Raw genomic sequence first — 25,521 nt, forward strand, 5'->3', positions numbered from 1 at the left:
TGATGCATGCATATTCTTAGCCCCCAAAGTGCAGAGCCTTACATTTATCAACATTAGACCTCATTGGCCCCATAGTCCCCCAATTACACAGAGCATTGAGGTCGACTTGTATTCCCCAACACAGCTTGGTGTCATCTGCAAAGACTGAAATGGGATTTATAATCCCCGACCCGATATTATTTATAAATATATTAAAACAGTAAGAGTCCCAACACTGAACCCTGGGGTACCCCATTAATCACACTGAACGCTGGGCTAACCCACTAATCACACTGAACCTTGGGGTATCCCACTAATCACACTGAACCTTGAGGTACCCCATTAATCACACTGAACCCTGGGGTACCCCACTAATCACTGACCGCTGGGGTACCCCACTAATCACACTGAACCTTGGTGTACCCCACTAATCACACTGAACCCTGGGGTACCCCATTAATCACACTGAACGCTGGGCTAACCCACTAATCACACTGAACCTTGGGGTATCCCACTAATCACACTGACCGCTGGGGTACCCCACTAATCACACTGAACCCTGGGGTACCCCACTAATCACTCTGAACCCTGGGGTACCCCACTAATCACACTGAACCTTGGGGTACCCCACTAATCACACTTAACGCTGGGCTAACCCACTAATCACACTGAACCTTGGGGTACCCCACTAATCACACTTAACGCTGGGCTAACCCACTAATCACACTGAACCTTGGGGTACCCCACTAATCACTCTGAACCCTGGGGTACCCCACTAATCACACTGACCGCTGGGGTACCCCACTAACAACCCTAGACCATTCAGAGTATGAATCAATAACCACTACTCTGTGAATTCGGTGTTTTAGCCAGTTTTCTATCCATTTACAAACCAGGTTAGGTCCCCAACCATCGGTGAGCCCCAAACCACCTGCAACTCAATATATATTTCAAGCCATTTTGTTTTTCCTTTGGACAACTGCCAGGCTTCTAATGACCGCCCTCACCGAACTATCCTGATATGCCAGCTGGACCTTGGACTGGGCCTCCCTGAGCAGCAAGATCGACCTCATCACCCTCCCAGGATTTTGTTTTTCACTAGGAACTCCACTTAGATCCTACAGTTGTCACTCCATCACTTTGGAGAGATTTCCTCTCACTCCTAGTTTTGTCTCTGGGACAGGAAGTAATTGCAAATCTGCCAAATGGACAGCAGAAAAAAAAATAAAATCCCCACTCTATCTAAATAGTTTTGATTGCCATAATATACTGTCCATTTAAAGGCCAACTCCATCTAAAACCGATATTTTTGTTGGATAGATTCCCAATCACTTCCTTTCCTAACAGATATCCCTGTAAAGTGAAGTGTATTGTAACTGGACAGTCTGCCGTCATGCTGTAAAGTGCTGCGCAGACTATTCGTGATATATACTACTTACCTTTTCAAAGCACCTAGGAGAGGGTGACACCATCCTCCTGGACAGGACGCGGAGAATGCGGAGGAGCCCAAATTTCAGGAATAGACGATCGTGGATCATACCACTGCAGTGTCTTCTCCAATGGGCTGCTCAGTATTCCCCGGGATCATGGCAGCAGGAGGATGACAGCGCCTGCACAATGGAAGCCAGGGAGTATGGAACTATACCCCCCCTACAGGTTCATGTATGTAGTGCTCATGGGAGGAGGGGAGCCGTACTGAATGAGCGAACCTTACCTGGACTGCAAAGCCCATTTCATACAAACCGCTCCTCTCTGCAGGTTTAAAGCTGAAGTTTGGCATTTTTTTTTTACAGATACTTTGGCCCAGCTCAGGCCGATCGAAGCACGTATATGCCATAAATGTAGAAACTGGTAACCACTTTAGTAGGTACGTCGAGCGTGAACGCTGCAAGCTTCCGAGCCCTGTGGTGAGTGGCTACCCTCCTGCTTACTGAACACGGGGGGTCACTCTCTCCACATGGCACCACTTGGAGAACACTTTTCCTTTTCTCAATGAATGCAAAGTGTTCTCTGACTGGAGGAGGTGGGGATTGTGACATCACTGCCCCATCTTCACCTTGTCCAAACAGAAAACACTTTGTACTCATTGAGACATTGCAAAAGCTTCCCTGAATGGCACCCAATGGCCAAGAGAGCGACCCCGTGTCCACAAAGCAGCAGGGCAGCCATGGAGCTCAGGACCCAGAAGCGAGAGGAGAGCACTAGAATAGCATCGTCTATTAGATCGATTTCCATATTCCACAGGGACCCCCCCCCACCCATGGCACATACATACTTCCATCAGTCCAGGCTGGACCAGTATTGTGATGTAAAAACGACTAAACTTCAGCATTCATAATTGTGGAATCCATCACAAAAGCATTTCTCTGACTGGTTTGCTTTTTGCTATTTAAATGTACTTTTGAATGTGTTTTGCCATGTTAAGTCCAAAAAATACGGTTGATCCTGTCAGAAATCCAGTGCTGCCCTGTGCAGTATTGTTCGATGGATCAGTATTGTTCGATGGATCAGCATTGTTTGATGGATCTGTCCTGCCCAGGTGACCTCTGAACTACACGAGGCAACAAAAGAGGTGAAGGGCTCTGTAATCACTTCCCTCCTCTGAATTCATCTGCACCAGAATCTGCGCTCTTTTCCTACACCAACGATCGGCGGGCCGCGTCTTTCCTGCCTCTCGGTGTATATGAGCGGCAGGGAAGGAACGCCCGCCTATGCGCACCTCGGGATGGGAAGTGACACCTCCAATCCATCGCCATAGTACAGTATTGTCAGCACAGGGCAAAAATACATTACTGACAGCATCAAGAGGCGAAAATAAAGGCAGAAAAAAAACAAATGCAGCCGTCACACCCCCCCCCCCAAGGACTTGAAAGCTGAGAGATGAAAATGTTGATAACCTTTAACCCTTTGCTGGAACCCAAGTGGCTGACTTGTTCTCATTCTCCGGATCATCACTTTCGGAGGAAATCTCTGGCAAAGCTGTAATAATTGTACAAATTGCACACTTGGAGGAGTTTTAGATGAAAACAGACCAAAATACCACTTTATTCATGTAGAAAATAAAATTTGCAATTTATTTCATAAGAAAGATGTTTAGATTTGATACATTTTCCTTCAGCATGTTGGATGCAGCTTATAAGTGATTTATTTTTGTACTACAGCTCAAGTGCACCTGTCATAGCGTCTGTTGAACCAGGCAGCCTATCCGCTCATTGGAAGTAATTCCTCGCATCACAGCGACCTCGCCGCTTCTCACACAACTGACGAGCTGAATTCTCTCGTATGACTTCATCATTAGACGCCAAAACCTTTCTAGATCTGCTTAGTGTAGGGGACGGGTGTCAAACTGGCGACCCTCCAGCTATTGCCAAACTACAAGTCCCATGAGGCATTCCAAGATTGACAGTTCCAAGCATGACTCCCAAAGGCCGAGGCATGATGGGACTTGTAGTTTTGCAACAGCTGGAGGGGCACCAGTTTACCACCCCTGGTGTGGGGGAAGGGTAAGGTCAGGGGAAGATAACCTCAGCACTCCAGGTGTGGTGAAACTACAAATCCCATCATGCCTCTGGAAGTCATGCCTATGGCTGCCAGTGTCTTATTAGGCCTGCTGGGACTTGTAGCTCCACCATGAATGATGTGCCAAGGCAGGTTAGAGCCTCTATTAGGTTTGATGGCTTTGTCATCAGAAAGACTTATTTCAGGCACTTATATATCGCCATCAATTTACACAGCGCTTTACATATATATTGTACATTCCCATCAGTCCCCGCCCCCGAGGAGCGTACAATCTAAGGTCCCTAACTTACATTCATACATACACATACTAGGGCCAATTTAGACAGGAGCCAATTCACCTCCCAGCATGTCTTTGGAATGTGGGAGGAAACCGGAGTACCCGGAGGAAACCCACGCAAGCACAGGGAGAACATGCAAACTGCAGGAAGGTGATGCCGTGGTTGGGATTCGAACCAACAACCAGAGTACTGCCAGGCAGAAGTGCTAACCATTTAGCCACTTCTCCCACTTCCTGTCCTGGAGACAACCTCTATGGAAGCCCATAAGTGACACCAGGCCAGGAAGTGTTGGAAAATCTCTGCAATAGGCTTTAAAAAAAATACACTGAACAGCGAGCAGAGGGCCCATTGACACTTGTGTGTTCTGCCAATGGATTGCCGTACATTGTGAATGACACCCCACATTGTACAATGCACACCCCAGAGTGCAGACCATGCACAATGGTCCTCTGCATGGCCAAGGGCCCCGTCCCACTACCACCGCACTGGAATGCTGCGTCTTAAAGGGTCATGGATGTCTTCTTCCGTTGCGGTGCATTGATTATTAAATGTTCATAAAAGGGGGGTCACCGTAACACAACAACCGCCATAATACACGATAAAGCACCACAAATCGATCCCAAGTGTGAAGAGCCATCAGAAGTTCCAATCCTTTCCATCCACGGAACACTGAAAGCCTAAAAGGTTAAGAGGAGTTGGACTTTAATACAGAAGCGGCAAAAATTCTGTTCACAGCTGAAGCAGCGCGCTGGTTGTTCTACGATCGGCTCGTACGGTCAATGCGCCAAATCTGACCAAAATTCTGTTATGTTCCTTCACAGAAAAGAAGAGCTTGGGCACCGAATAGCTGAAAGGGGGTGCATGGGGGTCTCCCCCCCCCCCCCCCCACCGGGGAAGGAAGTCTACCCCCCCCCTTCCGCCCGGGAAGCAGGTCTCCCCCCCTCCACCCGGGAATCAGGTCTCTTCCCCCCCCCCCCCCCCCTCCACCCGGGAATCAGGTCTCTCCCCCCCCCCCTCCCCTCCACCCGGGAATCAGGTCTCCCCCCCCCCCTTCCACCGGGGAATCAGGTCTCCCCCCCCCTTCCACCGGGGAATCAGGTCTCCCCCCCCCCCCACAGGTGCCCCTAGCTTCCTTCACACATTGGTGGTTGGCGGGTCGGGCATTGCAGCTGGAAAAACCATAGAAAATAAAAAGGCCAGCGACTTTCTATACAGCATCTGATTCAGCTTCACCCAAAAAAACACTGCAATGGATTAAAAATATATATATTGTCAACCAACCAACATGGCAAAAATGTTCTCTTGGTAACTGCCTTGAAATGAAGACTTTAAGTTCGTGTCTCAGCAATTGGCCGGCAGTCTCCTAGGTAACACAGATCAGTTGTCAGGGATCACATTCATGGACTAAAAGCTGCAATAGGATTCTACTTATAATCCTCACCAAAGAACTGGACACCGGTAACAACATTCATTTACAAGCATTTCCAGGCTAGCATACAATACAGGCGACGGCGCTCGGTGTCACGCTAACATACGAATACAGGCGACGGCGCTCGGTGTCACGCTAACGTACGAATACGGGCGACGGCGCTCAGTGTCACGCTAACGTACGAATACGGGCGACGGCGCTCAGTGTCACCCTAATGTACGGATACGGGCGACGGCGCTCAGTGTCACCCTAACGTACGAATACGGGCGACGGCGCTCAGTGTCACCCTAACGTACGAATACGGGCGACGGCACTCAGTGTCACCCTAACGTACGAATACGGGCGACGGCGCTCAGTGTCACCCTAACGTACGAATATGGGCGACGGCGCTCAGTGTCACCCTAACGTACGAATACGGGCGACGGCGCTCAGTGTCACCCTAACGTACGAATACGGGCGACGGCGCTCAGTGTCACCCTAACGTACGAATACGGGCGACGGCGCTCAGTGTCACCCTAACGTACGAATACGGGCGACGGCGCTCAGTGTCACCCTAACGTACGAATACGGGCGACGGCGCTCAGTGTCACGCTAACGTACGAATACAGGCGACGGCGCTCAGTGTCACCCTAACGTACGAATACAGGCGACGGCGCTCAGTGTCACGCTAACGTACAAATACAGGCAACTGCCCCCTCGGTTTCCCAGTATATTCGTCCTGACCCTCTGCCCCCTTGGAGTACAATCGATCTCCTCCCTGACACATACTGTAAGGCCGGGTTCACACTCTTCCAGTGCGTTGCATAAACATGTTTTTTCACAAATTAATGTGCTTTGCTTTAAATGTCCAAGAAGACGGACATTTTATTTACATTGACAATTTCCGCAGCGCTTTACATACTGTACATTCACATCAGTCCCTGTCCCAAGGAGCTTACAATCCCACATACATATTAGGGGCAATTTAGACAGGAGGCATGTAACCTATCTTTGGAGTGAAATATTACAAGCACAGAACATGCATACTCCATGCAGATAGGCACATGGCTGGGAGTCGAACCAAGGACCATCATACTGTAAGGCAGATGTAATAGAGATGCATTGCCATGTACTGGAGTGCCATTCAAAATGACTGCATTACCCACAATGCATCACTGCAAGTAAGTGAAGCCAGCCTAAGGGCCCATTCACGCCATGTGTGGGGCTGTACTGGTCTCCAATAGGCCAGGTCACATAATAAGCTGCATTAATGTACACCGAGAAATGCTGCAGAACGTGTCAATGTAAGAAAACCCGCTCCAGATGTAAGCCAAAAAAGAAAAAAGTACATTAAAATGTGACAATGTGTACTAAGCAGGTGGTGTAAATCCACAAAAAGTACAACTTCAGTTTTATTAAACCCGGTCTGATCCCTGCAGAAAATGAAATACAAAGTCACATGATGGCTTTTCTGTGTAAACAAGCTGGCCACCACTAGAGGGGGCCGTTCTCATTGCGTGACATAAGCAGCTCATCATCTAAGAGCCCAGCAGGCAAACAGCAGTGAGAAAGGTAAGTCGTCATTCCGGTCGCTTATTTATTTTTTTTAAACAAGCTTCAACATGAAGAGAAATGTATATATATATATATTTGGTCACAAGGCATTTATACTTTCAGATTACAGCTTCTCCATCTGTAAATTCCTAATGCAGCTCCGGCTTGTGTATTCGGTGGTAAAGCTGAAAGGATGACAGTTGGTAGGTGGGCACGACAGTAAGTGCATAGTTGTATTAGGGACCTGGCTCTGCAATAGGATTTGTGGGTGCTTACAATGCTATGGAGAAAAATTAAAAAGGATTCCACGGTTTTATAATTGCTGTTCCTCTGTCAGATGCCTACTGGATGCCCAGAGTCCTCCCTGAGGTGCCTTCACATTCCTTTCACCAGGCTGGAGAGCTTCCAAACCTTTTTTATTCAATGCCAAATGTGACTACTAGTTTATTTCTGGCCATATACAGCTTGAATGTCGGCCAATCCCACCTGAATCAGACAAAATTCAAACCAGAGATGGACAAATCCACTAGACGCAACAAACGTCTACATGAGAATCAAAGGAGTCGGGCTGAAAATCAGATGCAGACACTGTTGGGGGTATCTGACAGAATACAATCGCTGATGGGAGACTCCTCTATCCATGCCAAGGCCCTGGAATTGCATTTCTTCTATATTCTATGGAACAAATGCCTAGATATAGAATATTGTGCTGTGCTCTGGGGGGCCGCGTGAGAATCAGCAGAGCTGGAAGCTGCCACTTTCCCCCGTTCAGGATCTTGCAATGCACTCAAAGAGCTAAACAATATATACACGCACCTCGTAGTTGTTTGCTTCAAAGTGCAAGAAATACTTTTGTATCTTTTAGCTACAGGTAAGCTTACCTGCAGGTAATATTAATATCTCCTAATTTGCACCATTTAGGATATATTTGCTCTATTTGACAGGCGCCGCATGTGCTCTGAAGGAATGGCATACCTGTGGCCTGAGACTACAGCACGCATGTGTGGGAGTGACGTCATCACGGCTTGGCCAGTCAGACGGCTGGAGCTCACAAACCTGGAAGGAAGACTAAGTGAAGATGGAAGCCTCTGCAGCGATGCCAGCGCTCCGCTGGGGCACTGTTACAAAGGTAAGTCATTCAGAATGTGCCGGTATGTGATGCATACTACCATATTATCACTTTACCTTGCAGGGATTTTTTTTCCCCCTCAAGGTGCGGTTTACTACCGCTGTACTGCCTTAGTTCAGCTTCAAAACTTAACGCCATTGTAAAGGATTAACCTTTGGGTTTATTTATTTGTTAAGAACATGTCATACTTACCTGCTGTGTAATGGTTTTGCACAGAGCAGCCCCGATACTTTGCAGTCCCCCACCAGTACATCTACCTCTCCCCCCCACCAAGTGCCCCCATAGCAAGCCACTGATTATGGAGGCTCTCATGCATACTTACTCCCAAGCCAGTGAGTGTTAAACCACCAGACAGTCTCTTATATGTCTCATGGACTTGGTGAGATCTCAGCTTTGTGGCCCCAGGTCTGCACACCTACTGTGGCCATGATGTCCGCCCCCCCCCCCCGGATGTAATATTTTATATAATAGAGAATGTAACAGCAGGAAGAGGGGGAACACACAAAGGTGGACCGGAACTCTCAGGTGGACAGTCATGAATATAATAAGAATGGAGATCTTTCTGCTGGAACATTCAAGACATAGAAGAAGTCAGGGAATTCCATGGTGCTGTGTTTGTGCACAAGTACTGTACGGCAGAATTATGGAGCTTGTAGTCCTGAACATCTCAGGCCTGCTCAGGATGTCTTCTCCAACCAGAAGTTCATGGAAGTGCAGAAGAGACGGAGCTAAGAGGGCAAACAGTAAAAGCCGGGGCACAACAAAGAAAAATAATAAAAAAAATAAAAAGACTCACTAGCTGGATGTTGCCTGATGTGCAGCGCCATTATTCTACCGAAGGGTATTCACCAACAAACTTTCCAACCTTCGCAAGCCGTCAGCCAAGACCAATCTAGTGCAATTCTACTAAAAGATATCAGACAGATTACTGCATCTGAAAGTCAGGACAGCATTGGAATGTAACACTCAAACCCCATAATGGCTGCCAAGGGGGACTGGAATACAAGGGTTTCCTGACGGAACATCAAGAGAGGTGGCAGCCATATTGTGGGAAAAACACCTCATACCTATAGGATGCTAATAATTTGCATAGCTTGCAGTTCAGCCAATATGGCTGCTTGTCCCTGTCTAGGTAACAGAAACACGTTCAATTCACTGTCACAGCTATGGTTTGCAGCTACTGTATAGGAATAAATGCAAAGAGGCAGATACATAATATATGTGCAAATAACACGGCTGTATACCTTACTGAACACTGCTAGAAAAATACATGGAATATAAACCTGCTTAGAAATGGGATATATCTTCCCTTCAAATAAAAGGGTTTTCACCAGAAACCAGAACCTAAATCCCTGCAAACAATCTTCTTTGGTTAAAGCGACCTGGAGTCATGTGATGGTCCCAGTCTTAGCAATGCCGCAATATTGTATTCGGATACGTCTTTGTAACTCCATATATTTATATATACTTTTATATTCTATAAATATGCTTTGTGTGTACTACACATTTTTAAGGCAGCAATAACATAAAAGGCACTTTGGTCATAAGAAAACAATATGGCTTCATATTCCCAGAGGAAAAAGTGGAGTCACTGTAGTGAAAAGGACACGTGACCTTGTGTCTATCTCCGAGGCAAAATGGCCGCTCCTACGCCAACACTTACCTTGCATATGTATATCTATTTTATAAAATTAGCTTTTCACAAACCACAGTGATAAAAGCAAAATGTCAAATGTTTTTAAAGATTCAACCGTCAGTAAAGAATTGATCCCGACTGGAATTGCCTTGTGGTCAGGCCACGCTGCTGCATCCGCCTGCATGGTCCTATCAGAAGCTGTAGGACTCCTCAGATAAAAGTTGGGGTGTGAGTGGGCCTCCTGCCCTGTTCCTGATTGTCACTGGAAGGCACTGATTCCAAAGAAGAGCCTCATGCATGGAAAGCGAGCGTTTGGTGAGCGTAGGGTCAGGCCAGCAGACCCATCCGTGTGACTTTAGCAGAAAGGAATGTGTGCAACAGGAAAACAACAGGCTTCGGACTTGTGTGCAGATCCAGAGCCTGCAAAAAAGGGACACAGAGAAGGAAACACATGGAGATCCTGTAGCTCAGTAACAGATAACACCCCCGAGACATTGCCAAAATATCATTTATGTAAACCGCAGCCCTACGACCATCTCAGTCATACAATGTTCCAGCCTGAATGAATGGCTCAATATCCGTCCAACTCTGGGCAAAAAACAAATAAAAACAACTATCCTGGTGGTGCTCCCCACACATGGTCAAGATGGAGTGTTCATTTTTGCCTAGAAGGAGGCATAAGGTGTAATATTCAACATACTCATCAACCCCCAACAGGGGCAATCGGTTCTCTCAAGGGGCCACATGAGACGAGGATTGTTGTGGAGGCTGAACGTGAAGCGGTAGTAAAGCCACTTTGTTCATTTTGACCTTCAGGCAGCTTATAAGAAAGATTATTTGTAGGTAAAATATCTCCTAAATGTGCTCTGAAGGAACGCCATCCCTGTGCCGTGTCCCAAGACTCCCGTTCCCATGTGTAGGAGTGATGTCATCGCGGCTCAGCCAGTCAGATGGCCGGACCTTGGAGGGGATTTTTTTTTTGGGAGGATGCGGTTTACTACCGCTTTAATTCCTCTCAATATTAATAGCAAAGAGACATCTGGTGCTGAGAATAATAGCTACAACTGCTCCTGAAATAGGTCTCTTTCAGGTGGGATGTCAGGGGGCGGTAAGATCTGGAGTGAAGAACAGGTACATGGCTCCCGGGGTTTACAGTGCACAGGCTCTAACACAGGAAGAACCTGGCTGGGTAGCATGGCAGGAGAGCATCGGGACATCTTCAAGGTAACATTCTCTTTCCAGAACTGAGGCTCCCTGCTACACCAGTCCGCTCCCCGCTACACCAGTCCGCTCCCCGCTACACCAGTCCGCTCCCCGCTACACCAGTCCGCTCCCCGCTACACCAGTCCGCTCCCCGCTACACCAGTCAGCTCCCCGCTACACCAGTCAGCTCCCCGCTACACCAGTCAGCTCCCTGCTACACCAATCAGCTCCCTAGGTTCTCTCCTTCCAGTTCTTGCAGCCAGCCTGCCTCTCGGAGCTCCTTATAGCTTCCTCATGCAGATAGTGGAGGTATTGAGGGCTGGATATGGCTCAGAGGCTGCAATTTGCCCCAGTCTGATCAACAGGGTCCCTCCAGCAGCATGACCAGTCCTGCAAAGCCTCTTCTGTAAGGTGCTCAGGCCACAGGCGCACTCTTGCCTAATCCACATAGAATGCAGGGTAAAAAGTCCTGCATTGTACATGATGATGCAAAGGCAGAGAACAGGACTGCGCCGATGCAGGGCGTAAAGTAAGCAAAGCAGCTCTAGATGCAACAAGCTTTTTACCCCATGAGGATTTTATTTCTCTCTGTGTCCCCATATGATAGATTCCCCCTATTTGTCAAGGTGACAAGCTAGGAAGACAAAAAGTGAGGAAGAATATTTTCACTGGGAGAGAAGCAGAGAAGATCTATTCTATTGGAGACATTTCTAACTGTTCCGTCACTGCTGTGCAAAGAAAAATCCTTTTGGCTCTTAAAACCCAACTTTAGGCAAATTAAAAAAAAAAAGGTCAATAAAATGAAGAATAGTCAGAACTTATTTCAGGTTTTGTTTCTGTATCATTGTGGAAATATTCCCCAACAGTATCCTTGTATGGGGAATGGACGTCTGCGGGGGAGGAAGGCACAAGACAGCAGAGATGGGTTGAGGGTGTTCTGACCTTCTCCACTTTACCAAAGACGTTTCTGTTCTGTCTGCTTTTTGAAGACATTTTCCATCAACTTCTGTCCTGACAAGATTTCTACATTTAAACATGAGATGAAATGGGAGCAACAGAGGTAAAAGGACTTGTTCACAGGGGACTACTACAACCTACACCTGCGCCAGGCCGTATTTAGGTGCACGGGAGTGTACGGGTGTTCCATGCATACGTATGCACACAGACCCATTCATGTCAATTGGGACCCAGACGCTGCTCTGCGCAGGTTCGTGGCCCCGAACACAGACCGGTGTGCATTCGGGACTGTACACCCGCACTTGTTAGAAGCAGGCACTGTGTCCCAACTAACATGAATGGGACTGTCTGCACAAGGATGCATGGTACCTTTGTATCTGTGTGGCTAAATACGGCCCTTCCCGGGTGTACATTGTACTGATGTGAACGAGGCCAAAAAGGGTCATCATAAAACATTGTAGACCTTCCACAATAATAAACCCCCAAAAATTAAATTTGTTATGTTGCCAATATATTATATTACCAATTCTTTGATGCGGTGGCTGCATTCATTTTTGTTTTTTAGGCTATTTTTTTTTCACCTAATGAGAGTCTATTTTCAACTTCCCTTTTAAAGACCAAGCGGTCCACCAAAAGTGGCAGGTAGAGGGTAAGACAAACCATTTACCACTTACAAGGGTGCTTACAATTATCAGCTTTTATTAAATTTACATAAAACCCTTATTCCAAAAGGAGAAAAAAAAACTGTTTGAAATGTGATCGCTGGAGCTCAGCTTTAATTAACAAATCAAGTCCTTCTAAATCTAATAGTCCACCTATGTGATGGCAGTGACTTTGGGTGGGGGGCCCATGGAACACAGCCCCATTTGGAGAGGTGGGGAGACCCCTGTCTCAGCTACCCATGTTCCTATTATGTGTAAGTCACCCTGTGCCTGTTAGGGGTACAGGGTGAAATGTTCTAATATTGGTGGGGGGGGTTGTTCATTGTTCTCTGCCATGCGGTTGCATCCCATTGTTCTATTGTGTGTCTTGCTTGGGAGCAAACTATTATGGGATATAATGTTTCTGGCAGCCCTTCCCCCTGATGGGACGGCCTGTTGATGTGTTTCCTGTTACTGGGTGTATTTCCCCGCCCTGTGTATATATCTTGTATCTATGTTAAAATAAAGCAGTCTATTTCCTGTCTTTCATACAAGTCTGGTGCTGTCTCGTCCTGTTTGGTCAGCGGTGGTGTCCGTAGATTTGTGTTCGGACAGGGAAGCTGGAGTCTAATGGAAATACCCGAGTGCAGTCTGGGTCCGGTTCTATTACAACCTAACACTCCCCTCTCCCCAGACTGACAATGCTGATTTACAAAAGGTGCCCCCTGTGCTGCTTCCTCCTGACTGGAGACACACCTCACCATAATACAGGAGGTGTGTTATTGGTTGGATTAGGTCAAAACAAAAAGGGGAGAGAAAAAAAAAAAGCCTAAAAAAAAAAGAAAAAACTAATGTAGCCACTGCATCTGATAAGTAATCTGCAATATACATAATTTTAATACTGCTTCAAAAAAAACACAAAAAAAAAACAAACCAAACATGGCAACTTTGGCAGAAAACTGTATAAAAGACACAGCCTCTGGTGAGCTGACCTAGTGACCTAGGCAAGGGATGTCAAGGAGCACTTTCCCGGGATACTGGAAAGTCCAAAGATCCCAAATCTCATGGGAAGATGCTGCTGCTGCACAGTGCTGGAGATTCAGGGTCCTCTGTATTCCAGGAATCCTGGGAGAAGGCCCAGTGATGTCACCATTGCCTACAGGGTGCAGCTGGGAGCCGGCTGTAAGGCGAATAACAATTTTCTTCTAATTTTGTGTTTTTCAATGAACAGTTTTACGTGAAGGAAACAGACATTTCCCTGCAAGTCCCGCGTTACCGTATATAGAAAACGGCTCTCACCAGCTCTCCTTCTGGGCCACCAAAGTCCAGGTAAAGATGTTTGCTTCCATCATCGGCCGACATTCTGAGCTTTTCAAAAGGATATCTGTGAATGACGGGCCCCGACGGGCCTCCTCGGCACAATGTGAATCCCGAATCAAAGTGGATGGAGAGTGAGACGGCTTCCCCGCGCAGAGTGCAGCCTGTGAATGGATTCGACATGCATCACACACACGGGAAATATGGACAGCGAGTCCAATCTGGGCTAATAGTTGTGAAGTACAGAACCGTCTGGTACCTGCACTGGTCTCGGTCACTCTGCAGCACCTTGGATCCCAGTCTAAGGCTGTGCTTGGGGCCTCCATTTCTACACAAAGTGACAGCATCTGTGAAAAGACTCCACTTCTGACCTGATAATCCCCTCCCTTGTTACTTCCTCCCCTGATCTGCTGCCACCAAAATCCCCAGTGCTGGAGCCTAGAGGGAACCTCACCCACTCCATCATGGGAAGGGTGCTCAGGCCTAACAATAGGCTGCAAGGCCAGACACCAACATGGGGCATGGTCATATGTTCCCCATACCTGCAAGCACTGAGTGTTTTGTTCCAGCCAGGGTAGAGGAACAAGTAGAGGGGTATTGCTAGAGGGCCATATCTCCAAACTAGAGATAAAGCATTTATGACATTAATAGGTTGATTTGTATTATTTACAGATATTTACTCAGAGTAAAGGTCATCCACATGCGGTCAGCTAACCATTATGTGCCCCGTTACCCTACAGAAGGTTGTCATCTGTAAAAGGCGAGGACACGCTAACCAGGTTGAAGTGTGGCTGTCATGTGATGTTATTTGTGGTAACAATAGTGTGTTTTTGACACATTTAGTTTACAAACAATGGGAATTTATTCTTTTTACCTAGTTGGGGTCCCTTTCTGCCTCCTTTTGTGGTTGTTCCCTTCATGCCTCCCCACAGCCTGGGAAGATCTCACCATTCCTTCCTCTGCATGTGATCGATACCTCTCTCAGTCTCTCATATCTACAGTACTTGGCACAAATATCGGGAATGAGTATCGTTACCTGTGTCAGTATATTCACTGGTGAGTGACTCCATAACATCACAGAGTCACTCTGAATGATAAAAGGGGTTTTCCAGACCTGTCCTCCTCTGAGGGGTTGCACGGGTGTCAAACTGGCGGCCCTCCAGCTGTTGCCAAACTACAAGTCCCATGAGGCATTGCAAGACTGACAGATACAAGCATGACTCCCAAAGACAGAGGCATGATGGGACTTGTAGTTTTTCAACAGCTGGCGGGGCACCAGTTTGACACCCCTGGGTTAGAGATTAAAGAGCTGAGAGTTTGATACAAAGTCAGCTGTCTTTATACTCTGATGCTTTTATTAACATACATGTGAGATTGTTGTACAATTTATTTTTGATTCTTTAATTTTTACTTTTGATTTAGGGTAATTGATCACATGGCAGACCACGGGAGCCAGGACAAACAAAAGCCAAATCTGACACATTCCACGCAAAACCCTAAAAATAGACTGGGCAAAATTATTGGCACCTACTTAAAACTGTAACAAATATTGCATTCCAAGTTTGTGATGTTGCTGCAATTTGTAATAAACTCACCTGTAACAAATAATAGATCTTAATGTTCCTGTGTCCACTGTGCGCAACATTGTCAAGAAGTTTACAGCCCATGGCTCTGAAGCTAATCTCCCTGGACGTGGACGAAAGAGAAAAATTGATCAAAGACTGCAACAAAGGATTGTTGGAATGGTGGCTAAAGAACCTTGATCAACTTCCAGACAAATTCAAGCTGACCTTCAGGCACAGGGTACAACTGTGTCACCTTGCACTATACGTCGCCATCTGAAAACGGACGTTACGGTAGGGGACTCAGGATGACCCCACTGCAGACACAGAAAAAAAAAAAGCCAGATTGGAATTTGCCAAAACTCACCTAAGGAAGCCAAAATCTTTCTGGGAGAATGTTTTTTGGACAGACGGAACAAAATGGCAGCTTTTTGGTAAAGCCTATCATTCTACCATTTTCAGAAAAAGCAATGAGGCCTTTAAAGAAAATACAGTCCCTCCAGTCACACATGGTGGGGGGTCACTAATGTTTTGGGGGTGCTTTGCCGCTTTAGGCACTGGATGTCTTGACCGTGTGCATGGCATTATGAAATCTGAAGATCACCAAAGAATTCTGGGGAGCAATGTAGGCCCGGTGTCAGAAAGTTGGGTCTCCAGTGTGAGAGGTCATAGGTCTAGCCAGCAATGAGTCCAGATCTCAATCTCATAAAACTCCTGTGGAGAGATCTCCAAACAGCAGTTTGGAAAAGGAACCCTTCCAATCTGAGAGACGTGGAGCAGTTGGCGAAAGAAGAGCGCTCCAAAACTCCAGGACAGAGGTGGAAGAAACTCATTGATGGTTACAGGAAGCCATTCATTTCACTTATTTGTTCCAAGGGGTCTGCTACCAAATATTACATTAAGGATGCCAATAATTTTGTCCAATACATTTTTAAGTTTTGCGTGGAATGCGTCAGATTTGTCTTTTTGTTTCTCCATTTTTTTTTTTTTTTAAATACCAACACAAACAAAAAGAAACATGAGAATGCCGAAACATTTGTAATTGCAGCAATTTTCCGGGCGAAGTGGTTAGTGATCTGACAGAAATGCAGGGGGAGCAAGATTTTTGTTCATGACTGTATAGCATGTTAAAATGATGATGTAATAAAGTATTGAGCTTTTATTATATAGTCTTTGAAGTTGTAAATACTGGCTGGTCATCCTATAATACCCTACTGACAGAGCAATTCACATACAACTTGGCTTTGAAGGAACAAAGTGACAACTTATTGCCTTTACTCCTTTCATTCAACTGTCAAATGTCAGACCTCTACTACCCTCCAAGTTTGGCCATTTGACATTGGAGTAACGGGAAGCAGCCCACGGTGTCAAGAAATGCAAAGCTTTATCATCAATTTGGGGTCCAGGCACAGCCTAGGACACAGGCCATAGCTCCCTTTTACAGTAGTACAATGGTGGGTGCAAAATACTGTCCCACCGTGACATACAGAACAAGTGTCTTCCGTTAAATGCTAGATAATGCATCCACCATACAGCTGGGTCCCCGTGGCTTCTACTCCTAGACCTCAGAGGGTGCACTTGTAGCCGGCTTCTCCCCGCTCCCCCACACAATGCAATACGAATCAAAAACAATAAAACGTCACTTACTGATGGTGACCTCCCTTGTGAGTTCCGCTGCTGCATGGCAACCTTGCACCAGCGCTCGTGTCCATGCCGAGAGGTCCCTCTGATTCTCCACACGGAAGACACGTATGTCTATGCCCTGAGGACATCCTGTGCGGGTGGCAAAGGTCAGGTGTGGCCCCAGAGAAGGTGACGTGTGCCCAGGACCAGAGTGCACCAACCTAGAAGGAGATTGTGAAATGGTGGTTACACCTCCTAAGCAAAAATCTTGCTACACAAAGAACGCTCCAGATGTAAATCAAACAGAAGATGACCATTTGTGACCGGAGCAGAAGATACAAGTCAGAGACGTCAAGCAGCAATCACCTCCTCCTTACACTATACTGATGACCTATACAGGGATTTAAAAGTAAAATAAAGGGTACTGAAGTTTGTTGCCATTTCACGACTGCACACAAATTTAAGGTTTGACATGTTGAATATCTATAAACATGGTGGAACCTCATCTTTTATATTTAACCCCCCCCCCACCCCCAAAAAAAAAAATGGGGTCTTTTTTTGTGCCCTAAAATTAATTAGTGTATTTTTTTACGCAAATTTTGCATTTCCTAGACCTTTGCAGTAATATCACATGACAAAGAATTGGAACTACTATACTATTTTATTCTCTAGGGTCTTTGCCTTCAGAAAATAAATCCTGTTTGGGGGTTTTGTGTAATCTTCAAGCCTAAAATGATTCTTAAACTTGTGCAAATAACGCAAAAAGGCTCTGGCAGCAAAAGGAATAAAGGATAAGCTGGACACGCCCCTTTCCTGAGGAGCAGCCAATCGATGCTCATTGCACTGCAGTCTCACCTCAGATTTCAATACTGTTTTGGTTAAAATTGATTTTTTTTTCCTATCTGGACAAGTAGATTGGGGCACCGATTAAGTCCATGGACAAGTAGTTTTTTCAAAAATTTCCACACCCCTGGACTGTTCTGTGTATTTATGATGGACCTTATAACTCATGATGATTTTGTGTATTATATATGAGTCCTATGGGGTGTTATGATTTATAGTCTCTTGTATAGATGATTTGCAGCTTGTGAAGGTATTTTTGAATGTTATATTACTTATTTATTGATTTTGCACATTGCATATAAATGGGGTATATGAGTTATATGGGGTATTAATATACATTTCTTGCAAATTGAACTCATGCCCTATATCCTATACAAGGATATTATTCGATGTCATTTGTTTCTGATTTTGCACTTTTTTTAGCACTTTTACACTAGCAGGGACATAGGATTGGGAGCTGGTTTTGTTCTAAGTCCAGGTAGTGCTGTTCTATATTTATTATCTTGCGTTTTCTGCATCAAACGGCTATTTATTGCTACACAAGTCTATGAGACGTCAAATGCAGCCATCAATGAACTCTGATTCATGCCAATCGACACAAAGCCAAAACCTGTCAAAGCTGAACATGAATTATGCAATCTGATTGTACAATCTCCTTCAGATCTACCATCAACTACGTAGTCAAAGTTATTACATGGCTATGGGGATAAGGGGATTGGACATTTAGATGCATTTCCACAATTGCACTCAGATGGCATAAACATTGCAATCTAAAGTTCTGTACATTTTTCTTTATTATTGTCAAGCCTAAATAAGTTTTTTATCAATATGAAATTCTGCATATTAAAATCTAGCTTTTTCAGCCAGCTTATTGTTTGCATTTTCTATGCTCTTCGTTTGCTTCTTTTATTGTTTATGGAGCTCAATAGCTCAGACTTGCACACAGAAGCAGAGTAAGAGGAGCTGCTCCTCCACTAACTCTGCCCAAAGTTTCAATGAAAGGGTGTCTAAAAGGAGCTGCTTTTCTGTGCCATCTCTTTAGCTAACCCATTGTGTTCTGGAAATTCTTTGTCAAGCAGATTTTCTTTTATAGAAATGGAGAGACTGTATAAAACAGTGAAGATATAAACCAGTTTAAAAAAAGTTGTAAATGTTAAAATCAATTCCAAAGGCAAACATACACAGACGATGACATAATGCACAAAGGGAAGAGTGTAGGACAGTGAAAATATGGAGCAATGTTTCCTCTTCCCCTGAACAGGAAGCCAAAGAGATTATGAATGAAGACAAGAGTGGCCATGCATGAGGAACGGGAGGCCTTGTGACGGGGAGGATCCGAGAGCCTTGGACCTCATTTGTTACATGCTCTGAAACGAGAGAACTGCATGCTCCCTCACCAGCCCTCCCTCAAATGAAATATTCCTTTTTAACATGATTTTAATGAAGCCTCTACATTTCATGAGTTTTATGATTAGTCCGCTGCCATGATTCTGACAGCATGCTAAAAAGACTGACCAAGAAGTTAAACCGAGCCTTGCCACTCACCAATGTGAATTCCATTACTGGGGGCCAAACCTGCAGGACTGCCAGATGATGCCATTGCTAAGCCACTTCTGTGTCTGAGCCTGAACAATGGCTAATGCCCATACTTGTTCCAGGCCAATGACAGGCTGACCACAGACGGTTCATCCATTTCGGTCAGCCAGAGGGCGAGGAGCATGGAGGATTCTGACAGAGGGTCCTCCACCATCAGAATACACTGATCAGCTGAATGGCTGCCAGATGCTTATTGACAAAAGTCTTCCAATAGTCTCATTGGGAACAGCCATAGGTGGACTGAAAATGTGATTCCTGCTGAAGCAGCCACAATTTTGATCCATCTATTGGCAGATTTAGCCTTTAAAATTTGCAGTTTCCATACAACATGAGATGGCACTGAAGTCACAGATTCAACATGACAGCCAGGAAAGTAGCATTTCCAGAAGCAGAGTCCAGCAATGACAGCTACTTTACTTCCTCAGTCTGGGTCTCATTTTGCAATTTGATGTTATTCAAACATTTTGAACAAAGCGATCTGCAACCCACGGGTTCATGTCTTAGATAATTGTGGTTGAATTTGACCTAAAACATTGCAATGCCACTCAAAAGGAGATTCCAACCATTATCTGTGTGAATTGCAACAATTTGATCACCTGAACGTGGGAATCGATTCAGCCTGTGTGTGGCAGACTGGGAATACAATGATGTTTGCCCTGTACTAAACCTGGCCGTAAGGTGCAGCAAGTCCTGGTCCTCCCAGGCCGAGTGTCCTCTGCTTATGTGTCTATATGGTCTGCCATTCACCATTCAGCCCACCCCCGTCATCCACAGAAGAACTTTGTAACCTGCTACAGAATTTCTGAAAATGCACCTCCAACTGGCTCCCGATCCCCTGGCGCCTCGGCCCACATAGGGGCCTTCTCTTATGTAGAGGTGACAAAGGTGGTTTACCTGGTGGATATAAGTGGCAGCTTCTGTTTCGGGTTTGCCCACTCCTCTCGTGTCCTTGGCATTGCAGTAAACAGCAGAAAATCCCTCTGTGAGACGACTGCCAGGGCCGGATTCCATGACGCCCTCCCATCGTCCTGAGATACCTGAGCACAGCAAGAGCCGGAAAGTCATTGCTAAGTGAGTGGCAGTTTCTGGGGTTTGGAGTTTGCATTCTTAGTCAAACCAGCGCTACATAAAACATCTGCAAGTAGATCTACATTAGAAGAAGTCTGAAAAGTAACGCTGGGCACAACCATCAGCTTGGGAGGGGAACATCCGATAGAGGGAACCCCCCCCCCCCACCAGAATACACCGGGCAGCGGTGGCAGCCATTGGCTGAGAGCGCTGATCGGACACTGGTTTTCCTGTATGCCCATTCGGCTGGCTTCTCTCAGACAGACGGGTGTACACATGGGCCGAATGTCGGACAGTTTCTACTGAATCAGCCGATATTCGGCCAGTGAGTACCGGGCTTTAGTTTCAGGAACGCTCATTTTGAAGTACTTTCAATCGAGGTTCTTCAAGTCACCGAATGTACGGATGAGACTTTTCGGATGAATGTTCACTCAAAGATCTACTAGTGCAGCGCTTGTCAACCCTGAAAATTCTGCACAATCTTGCAGCGCCTAACCCTAAACAGTTTTATATATCGCAGCAACATCTGCACATGTGGTACACCCAATGCTGGAGGGGATTTATTCTTCCACACCAATGCACTTGGCACACTGGTAATGACTAGTATGCCATTGTTTCTCTCTCTCACTGAGCTAGTGTGGCCCCAGTTCTGAGAGAGAGGGGCAGGGAAGGGGTAAGATAGGATGCTGTGCAGGTGCCTGATGTCCTTATCATTGGTTATGTCCTTGGCAGCTAGAAAGTTGTAAGTGCACAATGTAAATCTGTGGATTTGTGTGACCAAAAGTCTGTATACAATTGTTTAGGCATTTTGTCAAGGCACCGTGGTTGAAAAAGACTGCAATAGTGAATGTCCAGCTTAAGCTTGTGAAGACACTGGGAATTATAAATAATAGACTACAGTTTCCACTTTTTTTCCAGCTCAGTGTTGCTGATCTCCTGCAGCCTCTTTACAGCCCACTTCCTGTCTCCATACACTACAGTGATGGCTGCATGGCATTTCTCAGGGTGGATTTCCTGATGGTGACACGGAGCCATGCCTGTAAAATCTGCATTGATATGATCACTTATAGAATCCACCAAAGAGCATGTGATAGGGTGATGACAGAGGAGCAACTGGTAGATAGATGCAGAGTGTTGTCACCCTATAACAGGAAGTGCCTTTGAAGTGGAATTCTTGGCTAGCTATAACTTCTTAAAAATGTCCCCTCCCCCTTGTGCTACACTAATATATATATATATACATACATACATACATACATACACACACATATATATATACACATACATACATATACACACACACAAACACACACACACACACAGTTGTGTTGAAAATACTAGCCGTCAGACATCACTAACCGGATCAGTCGCTGTTTTTGGTGGAAATGATATTTCTACATGGCAGATAATTTCCTAGCAGGTGTAGTAGAGTCATAGAAATCCAACAGACCCGACAGTCATGACATGCATGCTGCTGATTCTGTGTCATTGAGTCACTCATTGAAAGGGGCGTGTTCACAATAATAGCCGTGTGGAGTTCTATTAGTGACGTCATTCATTCTTTGATAAACAGGTGGCAATTATTGCCCTTATTTAAGGAAGGAAGGCAGCAAATGTTGGACATGCTGGTTACAGTGCATTTCTCTCTGAAATTCTGAGGAAAATGGGTCGTTCCAGACATTGTTCAGAAGAACAGCGCACCTTGATTAAAAAGTTGATTGGAGGGGAAAACATATAAAGAAGTGCAGAAAATGATCGGCTGCTCAGCTAAAATGATGGCAAATGCTTTAAAATGGCAACCAAAACCTGAAAGACGTGGAAGAAAGCGAAAAACTACCATTGGAATGGATAGAAGAATAGCCAACATGGCGCGGACTCAGCCAACAATCAGCTCCAGGAAGATGAAAGAAGGTGTGACGTTCCCTGTGAGGACTCAGCCAACAATCAGCTCCAGGAAGATGAAAGAAGGTGTGACGTTCCCTGTGAGGACTGTTACAATTAGAAGACGCCGATGTGAAGCCAAGCTATCTGCAAGAAGTCCCCGCAAAGTCCCACGGTTTGGAAAAAGACGTGCTGAAGAGGTTACAATCTGCCAAAGAGCACATTGACTGGCCTAAAGAGAAATGACGCAACATTTTGTGGACTGATGGAAGTAAGATTGTTCTTTTTGGGTCTAGTGGGCGGAGACAGTTTGTCAGACGACCCCCAAACACTGAATTCAAGCCACAGTACACTGTGAAGACCGTGAAGCATGGTGGTGCAAGCATCATGATATGGGGATGTTTCTCATACTACGGTGTTGGGCCTATTTATCGCATACCAGGGATCATGGATCAGTCTGAATCCATCAGAATACTTGAAGAGGTCATGCTGCCTTATGCTGAAGAGGAAATGCCCTTGAAATGGGTGTTCCAACAAGACAACGACCCCAAACACACCAGTAAACGGGCAACATCTTGGTTCCAGACCAACAAGATGGACGTTATGGAGTGGCCCGCCCAATCCCCGGATCTTCATCCAATAGAAAACTTGTCAAAAATGCCGTTTCTGAGGCCAAACCAAGAAATCGAGAAGAAGTGTGGAATGTGGTCCAATCATCCTGGGCTGGAATACCTGATCACAGGGGCCAGAAGTTGGGGGACTCCATGCAACACAGATGTACAGCAGTTCTCAGAAACAGTGCGACTACAACCAAATATTCATGAAGTCATTCAAAGGAAAGCAAAATCTTCAAACATTTCTCAGTTTATATAGTGAATGTTGGAGTTTGTAAAGAAGAATACAAACACGGCCATTTTTTTTGAACCGTCTAATATTCACTTTTCTTCCATTTTTTTAGAGGAACAACACAAATTTGATGTATTTTTCTTCCTGTTGTGATTTGGAATAGAATGTGTCGTGTTCCCAATGCATTTGTGTGGATGGAAAGAAAAGGATTAGAAGGATTTGCAGCTTTGGTCACTTTTATCATCACACGGATATTATTTTCAACACAACTGCACATACACACATACACTTACCCTTTTCTCAGCCCCCTCTGGTCCCATGATCCCGTGTCAGTAAGCGACCAGCTGCAGGGGAGAGAAATGACAAGGACTAGGAATTCTGGGAGTGGTAAGGTTTCCCATAGCCCAGCCGTTGTCAGCGCTCCCTCCTCTCCTCTGCAGCCCAGCACTTACTGACACAGGAGACCGGAGCTGCACAATCATATGACCCGAACCTGCAGGATCACATGACCACACTGGAGCAAACTGGGAAAAAAGGTAAATATAAAGATTTTGTTTTTTTAAAAGGGGGGGGGGGTACATATTTCAGAATAGTTATGTTAGGAGGTGACAACATATTTAGGTTTCCATATGATTTCACTGACAGGGCTCACATCTCCCTGAAAGACTAATTCCAATGCTGAACACAGGTGGTCAGCATAACTGCCAGGCAATTCACATTTTCAGAAGGAGGTCAGGAACAGTCGCCTCCATCAGTCCCTCCTATTAGGGTTACTAATCTGATAGAATGAATGAATGAATGAATGAATGAACGCTGTGTGCTTGGATAAGGAGATCTACTGACCACCCGGTAACAATCAGATCTGTGGAAAATTGTCACATCTGGCCATCTGTTGGGCCAATTTCAGCAATAATAAAGGAAGGAAGTGAGGCTCACCTGTTCTGCCACCCAGCCTAAGTGCCTGAGGTCCTCGCTGGCAGCTCCCAGCATGCACTGCATCTCCGCCAGCACCTGCGGCAGCAGCGCCGTGACGTTATTGTGCAGGGCCTGTGACCAGGACAACGCGGAGGCGGAGTCTCGACACCGGAGAACGATTGAGTGACACCCATCAGGAGAGCGCAGTTCCACCAGCCTGGAAGAGATCTGGCCGTAAGAAGGAGAGAGAGGAGAGGTACACATGACGTACCTCTTATGACACACAGAAACAGCTGCATCACGCACACATGGTCACTGACCGGCCCTCAGGGTCGAACATGCTCAGGTTTCTGGCCGCGTAGCACATTTTTAAGGGGATGACTTTGTAGTCCCTGGAGCCATGTTTGGGGGAGCCAGATGTATCGCTGTGTGATGGATCCGTCAGTTCAAAACCGTCCCAGGGAAGATCGCCAACTAGGGAAGCTTTCTGGATGTAGGGAGACACGTCCTGCAAGAAGCGCACTGCGGGAACAAAAACAAAACATGGTGTCACATGGAGAACCACAACACAACATGGTGTCACACGGAGAACGACCGCACAGAGCGGGAACAAAAACAAAACATGGTGTCACACGGAGAACGACCGCACAGAGCGGGAACAAAAACAAAACATGGTGTCACATGGAGAACCACACCACAACATGGTGTCACATGGAGAACGACCGCACAGAGCGAGAACAAAAACAAAAAACATGGTGTCACATGGAGAACCACACCACAACATGGTGTCACACGGAGAACGACCGCACAGAGCGAGAACAAAAACAAAACATGGTGTCACATGGAGAACCACACCACAACATGGTGTCACACGGAGAACGACCGCACAGAGCGGGAACAAAAACAAAACATGGTGTCACATGGAGAACCACACCACAACATGGTGTCACACAGAGAACGACCGCACAGAGCGAGAACAAAAACAAAACATGGTGTCACATGGAGAACCACACCTCAACATGGTGTCACACGGAGAACGACCGCACAGAGCGGGAACAAAAACAAAACATGGTGTCACATGGAGAACCACACCACAACATGGTGTCACACGGAGAACGACCGCACAGAGCGGGAACAAAAACAAAACATGGTGTCACATGGAGAACCACACCACAACATGGTGTCACATGGAGAACGACCGCACAGAGCGGGAACAAAAACAAAACATGGTGTCACACGGAGAACGACCGCACAGAGCGGGAACAAAAACAAAACATGGTGTCACATGGAGAACGACACCACAACATGGTGTCACACGGAGAACGACCGCACAGAGCGGGAACAAAAACAAAACATGGTGTCACATGGAGAACCACACCACAACATGGTGTCACACGGAGAACGACTGCACAGAGCGGGTACAAAAACAAAACATGGTGTCACACAGAGAACGACCGCACAGAGCGGGAACAGAAACAAAACATGGTGTCACATGGAGAACGACCGCACAGAGCGGGAACAAAAACAAAACATGGTGTCACACGGAGAACGACCGCACAGAGCGGG

General features: G+C 46.0%; 1 protein-coding gene across 1 annotated transcript in view; it reads right to left on the reverse strand.

The window, feature by feature from the left end:
• Positions 1 to 6,767: 6,767 nt before the first annotated feature.
• Positions 6,768 to 25,521, reverse strand: part of LOC149428212 (beta-2-syntrophin-like) — a 40,988-nt gene continuing 22,234 nt past the window's right edge. The window contains exons 2-7 of the mRNA XM_089667594.1: positions 24,276 to 24,477; positions 23,977 to 24,172; positions 20,140 to 20,282; positions 16,831 to 17,027; positions 13,604 to 13,785; positions 6,768 to 9,923 (exon numbers count right to left, since the gene is read on the reverse strand). Coding sequence (XP_089523720.1) covers positions 9,831 to 9,923; positions 13,604 to 13,785; positions 16,831 to 17,027; positions 20,140 to 20,282; positions 23,977 to 24,172; positions 24,276 to 24,477 — 1,013 coding nt within the window. The 3' untranslated portion in view covers positions 6,768 to 9,830. The remainder of the gene's footprint in view (positions 9,924 to 13,603; positions 13,786 to 16,830; positions 17,028 to 20,139; positions 20,283 to 23,976; positions 24,173 to 24,275; positions 24,478 to 25,521) is intronic.

This window comes from Staurois parvus, unplaced genomic scaffold (genome assembly GCF_062004578.1).
Source record: "Staurois parvus isolate SC_StPar_1 unplaced genomic scaffold, SC_StPar_1.0 ptg003401l, whole genome shotgun sequence".
Classification (NCBI taxonomy): domain Eukaryota; kingdom Metazoa; phylum Chordata; class Amphibia; order Anura; family Ranidae; genus Staurois; species Staurois parvus.